Genomic DNA, 11527 nt, shown 5'->3' on the forward strand with positions numbered 1-11527 from the left:
AAAAATCACAGATCAGGGTCAGTAGATGCTGAGGTGTGTAGTGCACAGAGACGCCCAACTTTCTGCAGAGTTAATCGCTACAGATCTGCAAATTTCACGACCTTCAGATTAGCTAGAGAATAGTGTGTAGAGAGCTTTACAGATTGCATTTCCATGGTAGAGCAACTGCATCCAAACCTTACATCACCAAGTACAATACAAACCTTCAGATGCAGTGGTGTATAGTATGTTGCCACTGGACTCTAAAGCAGTGGAGGCGTGTTCTCTGGAATGATGAATCAGGCTTCTCTATGTGGCAATCCACTGGACGAGTCTGAGTTTGGCAGTTGCCAGGAAAACAGTACTTGTCTGACTGCATCAAGCCAAGTGTAAAGTTTGGTGGAGGGCTCTGTGGGAACAGTGTGGGGAGGGGAGGGCAAGGTCCATAAAGACACGGTTGAGCAAGTTTGGTGTGGAAAAACTTGACTGGCCTGCACAGAGTCCTGACCTCAACCTGATGGAACACTTGGGATGAATTCGAGCGGAGACTGTGAGCCAGGCCTTTTCATCCAACATCATGTCTGACCTCACAAATGTACAAATTCCCATAAACACACTCTTAAACCTTGTGGAAAGCCTTCCCAGAAGAGTTGAAGCGGTTATAGCTGCAAAGGGTGGACCGACATCATATTAAATTCTGTGGATTAAAAACGGGTTGTTCAAAAGTGTGTGAAGCCAGACAAGCAAATACTTTTGGCAATATAGTGTATAAGAATGATCAATTCAGATCAATACAAACCATGAAAGGTAGAGGTGGATTGTAAAGTGGCTTGCATATGCACAGCCCTATTACAGATATGGCAATTGTGGAGTGTAAAGGGGGAATCATCTGATCTGTGACTGCAGCTGGGCTTGATTTCATAGCCAACGTGTTAAGCTCAATAAATTACATCAGCAGCAAATGAGCTACATGTGGCAAAAGTGCTGATCTTCTCCAATTTGCATCCAACCAATTACAAAATAATCCAAATGTTTCAAATCCATGCCAGTATTTTACTGCTACCACTGGATTTGTTCCAGATATACATCAGAGAAGTACAAACTATAACCTTCACTGTATTTAAAGTCCTTATAGAAAATTCTGTTTTGGCTGCAGCTACACAGTCAATCAATAAACACTGACGCAAATCAAATCCAAGCTGAATTTCTGCCTTTAAATTGCAGTCTAGAATAGATATTAAAAATCAATATGTGGAATTTGAGCTTCTCTCCCTCTCTTCAGTTGGAACTCTACCATTAAAGGGCAACTGCCGCGTTCCCTCCCCGAGCAAGCCCTCCCCTTTCTTCCACATCTCAGCCTTCACAGATACAAGTTCAGAGCACCAGTTAGCACCTGCCGACCGGCACCGCAGTGAGCAGCAGATAGCGGCACTAAAATCATAAATAAATTAGGATGATTTTTTTTTTTTTTTGAGCGGATGATGAGAAATTTAAAAAAAAACAAAAAAACTCGAGTTTAGTCATTCCTCAGTCGTGGCTAGCCTCGGGGTTAGTGAGACGTGATCTGCGACCAGAAACATTTACATGAATTATTGCAATGACTATGCCATACCAATATTAGATCAAAACTATCAATGTGATACACATATAGGACAAAGACTACAATGATATGGGGTAAAGTAGAGCCCCCACTTTTAGCTCATCACTTAGGGAGTGTCAGGCCCTCTTGTGTAGTGCATATATAAATCTATGTTGTAGGTCTGTAGGGTTGTAGGGTCTTCTCCCCTGCAGAAGGCAGGTATTTGAGCAGCTCTCTCAGGTGTTGGGGACACAAAGGGCAACACCTTGTCAGTGCTGACTGAATTCTGCTGGCCCACAGGAAAACATGAGTGGAGGAACTATCGGATTTGCTAACGTCACAACAGAAGAAGGCCAGAGGAGAGAGGCCAGCTTATTTTCGATGTGACCCCCTCCATTCTTGGGTTCTTCTGTTCACACAGTCCGTTTGCCTCGCCGTACTCCGACAGCGCTGCCCTCTAGGACTCGGACTCAATTCTGTGAGCTGATGAGACAAAAACACACTAGTAATCTGAACACGGATGCAAGCAGATGCTGTGCTGTTGAATACTATGGTAAATAATGTTACTCTTAATAGTCTCGCATACTAACATTGCTTGGGTATCCGTAGCGACTCTGTGTCTGCAGAGATGACTTGGTGCAAGACACCCCTGAACTGGTAGAGTAATTTTAGACTCTTCTCTTCGCCTACACAAGGGTCGTAGAAACCGGGCAACCCTGACTGCACACAGAGAAACCGTTTAAAAGAAATGCATGCAGATGTACATCAGATGCGGAAAGAAACTTTCGTTTGGTTTGACGCACCTTAGAGGCCTCAGTGAGGATGAGTTTGGAGTCTTTGACGAGGCACTGTAGAGGCACGGTCACATCGATGACTTTGGCTTTCTCCTGCTTCTGGCTGGTGTCTGACACAAACGTCCCATACCAAGCATTCAGGATGATCAAGCCTAAAAGGTAATATACGTCCATCATGATTGGCTTCACAGCAATGACGTTATGGGAGTCAGACAGACAGGATCTAAAGTTACTGTGCATTATGTAGTGTGACAGCTACTTTGACATGTGTTTCAATTATATGGATTCTTACCAAGTTTTGAGTGGATACAAACTTAAAGAAATATCAGTTTTTCCACACTGTGCAATGATTTTATTGTGTGTGCGTGTGTGTGTGTATATACTCTCACCCATCTTGGATTCTTCTGCTTCTATGATTCTCCTCACAGACTCCTGCATCAGCAGAACCTGCAGAGGAGCCGAGGGAGAAAAAAATAGGGAAGGCAGGAGGGGAGAGGGGGGTTAGAAAGAGAGCAAAATCAGGATAGGATTGTAGCGAGCTTTTCTGGCGAGATTCAGTCATGAGTTCATAATGAGGAGAGCTGAACTCAGAAACAATGATCAATTATCCCCCACACACAATAAAGAACTGTGTTTCAGCATGCGAGTACTCACAGCAGACTCTGCCTCCTGCTTCTTCTTGGCGATGTCTGTGGCAGAGCTCTTCCTCTGCAGCTCCAGCTCTCTGAGAGGCACAGAGACAGACAACAATCACCCGCTGGGATTCACATTGGAGGCGTCTGTGATGACAGTGTAAGCATGAAAGAAATCCCTCTAGTATTAACAACACCCGCAATAGAAATGCTGCTCTTTTTCCCCCCTACAGCAGAGTTGATCACCTTTATCTGATGTGTAAAGTTTGGCCATCATGCTATTCATTAAGTGTAAAAAAAAAAAACATAGATCAAATACAGAAAAGTAGAGGAGAACCAGGTGATGATTAATAGAAAATTATCTTTTCTTATTTACGAGTTTTTGAGAACAAGCCTGGAACCAAGAGTTTCTTCTGCTGGGACAATGTGAGATGCTGTTTGAGGCAGAGGACATTTACTCACTGTTCTTTCTGTGCTTGTGTGTACGGGATAACGATCAGCCTGTGGACGGCCATGTAGACCAGCAGAGGTCCCACAGTGGCATAGAAGACGGCGCTGGGCAGCAGTTGATCAGTCAGATGGACTGGGAACAGGTATGTTTGATTTGCACGTGCCAGCCTACATAAGCCCAAATGTAAGCACACTCTTATAAGATAATCATGCAGTGAGGCAAAGACACACAGTAGAGTGAGACCACACTGTAGATGGCCCGTACTTGATCTTGAGTGTAACTCCCTGCGGGACCCCAATGCTGACAGTGGCTGACAGTATACTGTGTCGGCTGATCTTTCTCTCTGCTCCATATTCTACCACAGTGCCAAACCAGCCTGTCCTAGAAACACGGGGACACAAAAGTGAACAGGGAGATAAATGAAACTAGGCAGCTAGTAAAGAGAATAGCATGGCCACAATTGGACTTTTAGAGCTACTATAAGTGGTGATCACTGTTGTAAGAAAACAGCATGTTTTAAATGTTACATTACCTTTTAAAATAATGTCTCCATTAATGCAACAACTACAGATCATGTCTTAATCTGTATTAGCTCTGTGAATAAGCTATTGTTATGATATTGTTATGCTAACAAGAAGAAAAAGTAAAATTATATTTCTATAACTTTCATTGTATGTTTGAATAAAACCAAACACAGCATATCAGCATAAACATGCAACTGGGCAATGACCCCAAACACAATATCAGCAAACTATTTTTTGCATGTATAGGACACTTTTTACACACATACTTCACAGATCCTTTAACTTTGGTCTGGTCTTCATCCTGGAACTTGTACTGGTAGCTCATCATCAGGTAGGAGTGTGGCACGCCCAGCTGGACAATGCAGGTTGGAAAGCCAGGAGAACAGCAATAAAGAATAGAAATAATAAGGAAAAAAATGATCAAATTTATAAAAGTAATGACGTAGTACTGCTGCAGCCTTTGTGTGCATGCTTATCTTTGAATGTACCTGCAGAGCTAGAGTAAAGTGGCTGCTCTTGGTGTCTCGGACAAGGCTGGTAGTCATGGCGCTGTTGGGCCCCCAGCGCCACTGAAGATAACCCATGGTGTTCTGATCCAGGTGCCGCGCTGTCATCAGAGAACAACTCGGTCGCAAACCTCGAGGTGAGAACTGTAAACCGCACTGGGCCGTCATGAAACTGAACAGAAAAAAAAAATCATACAGAAAGGAGATATGAAAGGAGAATGCAGTTTTGCAGTTTGACGCATTATTGACAAAAAGTTGGGTCTTACCACCGTGGTGTGACATTGCGAAACACCTTTAACCCAATAAGAGGTCCCAGTATGTCTCCCGCACCAAACTCCACCTGCAACAAATGCAGATGCAAGTGCACGGAAAGAAGAGATTGTAGAAGGCTACAAAAACTGAACCTACCACCTTAAGCATTACATACATCATGTCTGCAAGAATTACCAGCTTGCAGGTGTATGATTCCCAACTAGTTAAAGTGCAAGTTACATCAAAGTTTCCATTTGATCTTCAACCAAGGAAGATCTGTACAATCACTTCAGCTTAAAGGTGCATGTATTTAAGGTCACAATGACCTTGATCATTGGCCACCAAATTCTACCCAGATTCTCCTCAAATCCAGGTGGACATCTGTGCTACATTTTTAAAAAATTCCTTTAAAGCATTCCTGAGACAATGTGCCCAAACACCTGGATAGACACACAGACTTCCTCAGAGGTATAATGAGATGGATGGACAAGTTCCTACTCATTAAAACAAAACGTTAATGTGCTTCTCTCTGTAAATGTGTCTGCTTGTGCGTACCTCCCCCCAACCCTTGGCTGACATAACCCTGCGCACGGTCATGTTAATGTTTCCTCCTCCATTCCCATTATGCGTGGAGAGCGAACCAGACAGCACTGCTGTGTCAGAGTTCGTCAAAGGAGCCTGCAGAAAGACAGACAGCACAGAATACCGATGTGATCTTGGCTCAGGCTAGCACGTGGGTGGACGGTAATGGCTAAGTGAATGTTTGTTGTACCTCTATAGACTGAGAAATATGCATCTTGTTGATTTCAATATGAGGAAAGCCTCCTCCTGGCATCTCTTCAAAGTCTTCATCATAGCGGTCAAACAGGTCCGTTGCATCCACACCAACGCTGATGGTGCCCTGAATAATGATGCCGTGACAAACAGATTGACAGGATTAATTAAGAAAAAAGGAAAAGAGTGGGAGACATAATGCAATGAACGTGGAAACAGGGCTGTTTCGTGCTGTTATGATGCTGCAAACCTTAGGGTTTGTTCTTTGCTGCAGTCTCCTCTCCTCTCTCTCTCTCTGTAGCCTTTCATATTCCTCTCGAATTTCTGCCGGTGTCCTCTTCCTCTCCACCACCTACACAGAATCACAAAGTGCAGGTGACGCAGACACAGCACGTAGCAGCGAAAAACCACTCAAATGCAAGAAAAGTAGATTATGTTTGGAAACATACCTCCCAGCCTTCCACCTCCAGCCCTTTCTTCCCAAAGATGTCATAGATAGCTCTGGAATGAGCATCACTCAGCACTGAGCAGAGGGAAAGCAGATCCCGAAGACAGACAATTCATTTCACAAGTTCAACTATACCTACTAAATGCCTTACAACTATGAGATTCCTCACCTTCATAAGCTTGGTGAACCTGGTTGAAAAGTTGCTCAGCTTGTCTTTTCAGCTCTGGGTCTCTGTGTTTGTCTGGATGGTAGAGCATACATAGCCTCCGATATGATGCCTTTAGCTCCTCAGCTGTGGCCTGTGGCAGGAGACAGAACAAGAGTCACCCCTGAGAATGGCTGACTAATTAAACTGATTAAAACAGCAACTGTTGGGTATTTTTGCCTGAAAATAATTGCCACAACCTCCTGAATTAATGTCTGTTCAATCAATTAACTGACTAATCAGTTAATTGAGAGCTGAAACACCACTGCTGCATTAGTGCGTCCAAATTCAAGAGTGAAAAACAGTCAGCAGGCGTTTACAGTAAAAAGCCATTAACAAAAAGCGTAATAATGCACTACGCGTTAAGCTAAGGAGTCTGCCCCTGTGTACCTAATGCTATCTAATGTTACTTAGATGAGCAACTACAATCCACACAGCTCATATTCGCCCCAGTTTTTAGGAAAACTCAGATTTCAGAGGATGTTCTTCAAGACGATCGTAGCATTTCTGCCAGCGCCTACTTCCATGTAAAGTAGATAGACAGCCTGCCGGTGTTCGACCGGTCTCAACCTCTAACGACGATGGTGCCGACTGAGAGAAGCGTTATTCGGTTGGAGGATGAGAGCACACGGGCTGCAGAAGGCTTTCTCATTAAAACCCAACACAGAGGTCACAGCAAAAAGTCCGCTGACGTCGGACATCACTGATAAACACGAAGCTAACCTTACCTCTTTCCTAACGTTGAGCAGTGAATAGAAGTCCTGATTGTTAGACTCAATATCATCATCTAAGGGAGCCGCCATGTTTGCGTTTGGCCCGGTTCGGTCCCGCCCACTCGTTCAGTGTTCTGGGAGCTCATTGGTCAGTCACAGGAGGAGCCGCTGTCTTTCTGTCGTCCTCTGCTGGCTGTATACATACAAGGAGAAAAGGGCTTTTTATAAAATGTATGTTGTCAGTTTATGACTTTTTTTTGTCATCCTTCAATTTGAATGTGCGCCAAACACTCAACTGTGATTGGCTATGACAGATTTCGGGGTGTTTAACAAATTATGTACTATCGAAAAAGAAGTACAGTGGAAGAAATAATAAATAAATAAACAAATAAGTAAATAAAATCTTGTTACTGGCATTGGTTCTTGGCCTTCTAGTAATTTAAACATTTCACAATCTGTGCATCGCTAATAATAGCCTCTTTGAGTCTACTACTTCCTTTCCTTTGAACATTTCATTTTGCAGCATTATATTTCTACACTATATTTAGAAGGAGAACTGAGTACTATGTACTCCACTACATCTATCCTTAGATAAAAGACCAGAATCAGATTTTACAACCAAATCACTGTTGATACCCTCAGAGCTCAATGACTACAGGCTAGTTGCCAACTAAGACATGGGTGAAGACATCTCTTGACCCTCTGCAGTTTGAATACAGATTAAATCTGCAGTCATCTACATACTACAGAGAGCGACGTGGTGAAGATCACCCTCTTTGATTTCCATAGTGCATATAACATGATTCAGCCGCTGCTGCTGAGAAAGAAACTACAGGAAATGTCAGTAAATGCACACATTCAACAACTCATGAATTACTGACAACCAAAAAGACCAGCTGCAGTATGTGAAAATGTGCAGTGCTCTTTGAGATCAGGTGATATGCGGTACAGGAGCTCCACAGGGGACAGTGCTGTCTTCATTCCTGTTCACCTTGTACACCTCAGACTCTCAGCACAACTCCAGGTCATGCCACCTACAGAAATACTCTGACAGTTCTGCAGTGGTTGGATGTATTAGTGATGGGCAGGACGAGGTTTGCAGAGCGCTAGTGGACGGTTTTGTAGAGTGGTCTAACAGGAATCCTCTGTTTCTGAATGTTAATAGCTGAGAAGAGAGATGGTGATCAATTTAAGAAGGAAACAGACAGTTACACGACCCGTGTGGGACAGGATGTTAATGTGGAGGAGTACAAGTACCTGGGCACCTGCATTGACAAAAAGCTCAAATGGAAAGTCAACACAGACTGTTCAGGCTCTGTTTTGCTAAGGAAGCTGAGATCCTTCAATGTGTGCAGCAAAATCTTGGAGTTTTTTCTCACTCAGTTGTGGTGAGCACAGCGTGCTGCTGCGGGATGAGAAGCATCAGAGCTGGTGACACGGATAGACTGTATAATTGTTTAGGAAAGCTGGCTCTGTTATTGTCTGCAACCCGGAATATTTTTGAAGCTAAAATCACAGAAAAACCCTAACCACCCTCTGCACCACTCACTAGACAGGCAACAGAGCAACATCCTTAACCGAATGATTCAGCTGCCAGAAAGACCACACATCATTATTATTATTATTATTATTATTATTATTATTATTATTATTATTGATCAACTGGCCATGTAACAGACTGGCTACCTGTTCTGGCTGTACCCCACCTCTTGCCCTGTGAATTTCAACTGTTGCAATAAAAGAATTTCCCAAATATGGGATAACCTATTTCTCATCTCATTTATAGAAGTGCGTATACACTTCCACACACCAATTAAAACATATATAAAACATTTACCCCCTGGATTAGCTCATGTTAATAAGTGAGTATATATTAACATGAAACAGGTGATATTACATGAAAAAAACCTAAGACCATCATGTGATTCACTCTCTAAACCAGGGCTGACAAATTCATTTTACTTCATGTCAGCCCAGTTTGATCTTAAGTAGGCTGGGACTACCAAAACCTTTGCATAATAACATATGAAAAAACAAACACCCCAGTTAATTTCTCTACAAAACACTTTGAAAACATTTCTTTCTAAAAGTCGCATTTAACCAGCCATTGCTTTACAAAAAAGGTGAAAAGTCTGAAATTTCTTAAGAAAAGTAAGTCTGACATGGTCATTACACCGTCATTGCATGTGCATTACAATGTAAAGATCATTGTGAGGCTATAAACTCACAAAACCTCCACATGTGGAGTTTTTGTGGGGAAATAAAAGTTTTTTGTGAGTGTTTTATGTCTTTATGATCCAAACAACCTACCGGGATCTAACATTTGTTATTTTCTGTACATTTTCACTCTTGTATAATAATGAGTTAATAATGACTTGATCACACTTTGCAAAGTCATCCAGTGGGCCAATTGGACCCTCTAGTGGGCCGCTTCCAGGCCCCAGGCCATATGTTTGACACCCCTGTTCTTCACCATAACACTGGACAAGTGCCAGTGATTACTCATGTATCCAGTACTCATGAAGTACTATATGTTTTTTGATTAAAAAGTAATCTCATCTTTGGCTGAATAGAAAGTGCCATACTGTGTTGGTATGAACAGTGAGCTCCACCCTGACATAAATAACATAAATGCAACATTAAACATTTGCTTTCTTTCTTATTACACCGCTACACGTTTGTCGTTGTCGTTCACCATCTCTGAATTCCGCTGATCTCGAGTACCTAGAGTGTCTCTGCACCCCGAGGCTGCGCAAAGCACACGTAGCCGAGGACGAACCATTCAAAACCTCTGTTTTCCGTGAAGCGTGTCTGTGGAGAGGATTGTCTCTGTCAAACACAAGGCTTTGGTGCAAAGGCGATATTCTACCCCGAGGCACAGAGTGACAGTGTGGGCTGGAAACGAGAACATAATGATCCCAGTTAAGCCCTACTATTTAGAAAAGGATAGCATCGCATAAAACGGCAGAATTATAAATAGCCTGTCAGTGAGGATATTGTGATAGGCTCGTTATAAACTAAACTTTACGCAAAGATATCAGCAGCGACATTTCATCCCGCACGCTGAGCAGGAGGACGAGTATGGAGGAGGGCATGTTTTTTTTCCCTTCCACCCCACAAGTTTTCATCTGACCTGCCATGGCTCCCATTTAATAACATGGCTCAAAGAAAGCAGGTAGTGAGTGCACGCAGCTCTGTGTAGGCGCGTGTGGAGCTGTCCTTTCAGCACCGCGAGCTTCAGCACCACGGCGAATGACAGCACCAGCCAGCCCACGCGCGTCAAAAAAACTCTCTTTCAGGCAGTTAATTTCATTTAGATTCAAGAGGGGTTCATAATTTATGGCGAGACGCGACCTTACATCGCATTTTCTCAACAGTCCACTGGGTTTGCGTGTGAAGAAATGAGCGCGCGCTCGCTAGCGAGAGTTTCTGTGCGCGCGTAACGTATATGTGTGTAGGCCTGTTGTGCGCGTGCGAGTGTGTGTGCGCGCGTGTGTGTGTGAGGGAGAGAAGATGATGATGAGCATGATGATGATGCTGTGGGAGGCTGTCAAGGTGTCCTCGAATACAGACGTCGTTCAGTGACGTGAGAGGGGTAAGAGGGAGAGAGAGAGAGAGAAAGAGTGCGCGTGAACGGCGAGGAGGGGGCGTGGTCAAGGGGAACAAGCGGAGGGATGGTGAATTCCGCGAGTCACCATCACGGATCCCCGCTGTCAGTCCTCTCTGTTTGGACCAATAGCCGCGCTGAACGCGGCAGGCTCACCCTCCCCACCCCTTCTTCTCAGCCCCGCCCCCCTCCTTGAGCTGTCCTCCTTGTGCACGCGCGTGGTCCTCCCCCCCCACCTCCCTCACCGGCACCACCACCATCACCACCACCCCCCTCCCACTACCACTAGGTCGAGTCGAGGAGGAGGAGGAGGAGGAAGAGGAGGAGGAGGAGGGATGAGGCGCGCGGCGGAGGGGAAATGGCTGCCGAAAACAAGCCGGAAGGTAAGAGAGAAATAACGGTTTTTATTTAAGGTGCCGGAGTCCCGCTCTTCGGGTTTCATGCGAGGCTAGGAAGGGACGGAGGGATAGAGGAGGGCAGAGATAGCGGCGGGGCTTTCCCTCTCCTTTAGCCCGTCCCGAAAACACCGAGGCTGGTGCTGAACCAGCGACTGTGTGGAGCACGGTTAACCGAAAGCAAATAAATAACAGGAGGAGAGTTGTCCTGTCGGTGGGCTCTGGCTGATTCGGGATACGGTAGTTTTTCACCATCCGATGCTTGCCAGCGTTTCCCCCTCGAGTAGCTGGCTTATGAATGCTTTTTAAGCATTTAGCATTAAGGGGATGGAGGATGAGAGGAAAAGAGAAGAGTGGTTCACGCTGAAGGAATTCAGATGCTGCTCTGTGTGTGTGTGTGCGTGTGTGTGTGTCCGTGTCTCTCTTTAAGCATAAAGTAGACCACTGAATTGCTAATTTCTTTCCTGACAGGCACGCAACCTCCTCGACCAGCTGTGTATTTATTTAATCACAATCGGTGTGTGTTTCGGTGTGTGTGTGTGTGTGTTTTGTCCCTTCAGTGTTAATGTGTCCTTATGGTTGCTAAGGCGCTGAAGGTGAGAATTTGGCTGCATATAGGTTTGGGAGGGGTTGGTGTGTATGTGTGTCAGTTTTAGGTCATAATGATT

General features: G+C 44.3%; 2 protein-coding genes across 3 annotated transcripts in view; one reads left to right on the plus strand and one right to left on the minus strand.

Moving 5' to 3' along the window:
* Positions 1-605: 605 nt before the first annotated feature.
* On the minus strand, positions 606-7010 carry dnajc11b (DnaJ (Hsp40) homolog, subfamily C, member 11b). The gene is made up of 16 exons (XM_005731353.2): positions 6873-7010; positions 6109-6238; positions 5941-6014; positions 5742-5843; positions 5490-5618; positions 5273-5395; positions 4732-4805; positions 4448-4637; positions 4226-4311; positions 3700-3816; positions 3447-3602; positions 3007-3076; positions 2742-2799; positions 2362-2504; positions 2149-2278; positions 606-2041 (listed from the first exon to the last, which is right to left on the minus strand). Exons 1-16 carry the CDS (start codon positions 6945-6947, stop codon positions 2016-2018), a joined length of 1683 nt encoding a protein of 560 aa, XP_005731410.1. The 5' UTR covers positions 6948-7010; the 3' UTR covers positions 606-2015.
* Positions 7011-10655: 3645 nt separating this feature from the next.
* Positions 10656-11527, plus strand: part of LOC102201697 (calmodulin-binding transcription activator 1) — a 54340-nt gene continuing 53468 nt past the window's right edge. For both annotated transcript variants that reach the window (XM_005731354.1, XM_005731355.1), the window contains exon 1: positions 10656-10847. In XM_005731354.1, the coding sequence (XP_005731411.1) occupies positions 10823-10847 (25 nt within the window). In that variant the 5' untranslated portion in view covers positions 10656-10822. The remainder of the gene's footprint in view (positions 10848-11527) is intronic.

The sequence above is a fragment of the Pundamilia nyererei genome, unplaced genomic scaffold (genome assembly GCF_000239375.1).
Source record: "Pundamilia nyererei isolate P.nyererei 1_Seehausen unplaced genomic scaffold, PunNye1.0 scaffold00042, whole genome shotgun sequence".
NCBI classification, from domain to species: Eukaryota; Metazoa; Chordata; class Actinopteri; order Cichliformes; family Cichlidae; genus Pundamilia; species Pundamilia nyererei.

Excerpts from the sequence above, each read along its gene's own strand:
- dnajc11b (XM_005731353.2), bottom strand. The coding sequence starts at position 6,947 with ATGGCGGCTCCCTTAGATGATGATATTGAGTCTAACAATCAGGACTTC. Across the intron at positions 3,817-4,225 it reads AAAGTTAAAGGATCTGTGAA|GACAGGCTGGTTTGGCACTG; the intron begins GTATGTGTGTAA and ends CCGTGTTTCTAG. Across the intron at positions 3,077-3,446 it reads ACACAAGCACAGAAAGAACA|AGAGCTGGAGCTGCAGAGGA; the intron begins GTGAGTAAATGT and ends TGTGCCTCTCAG.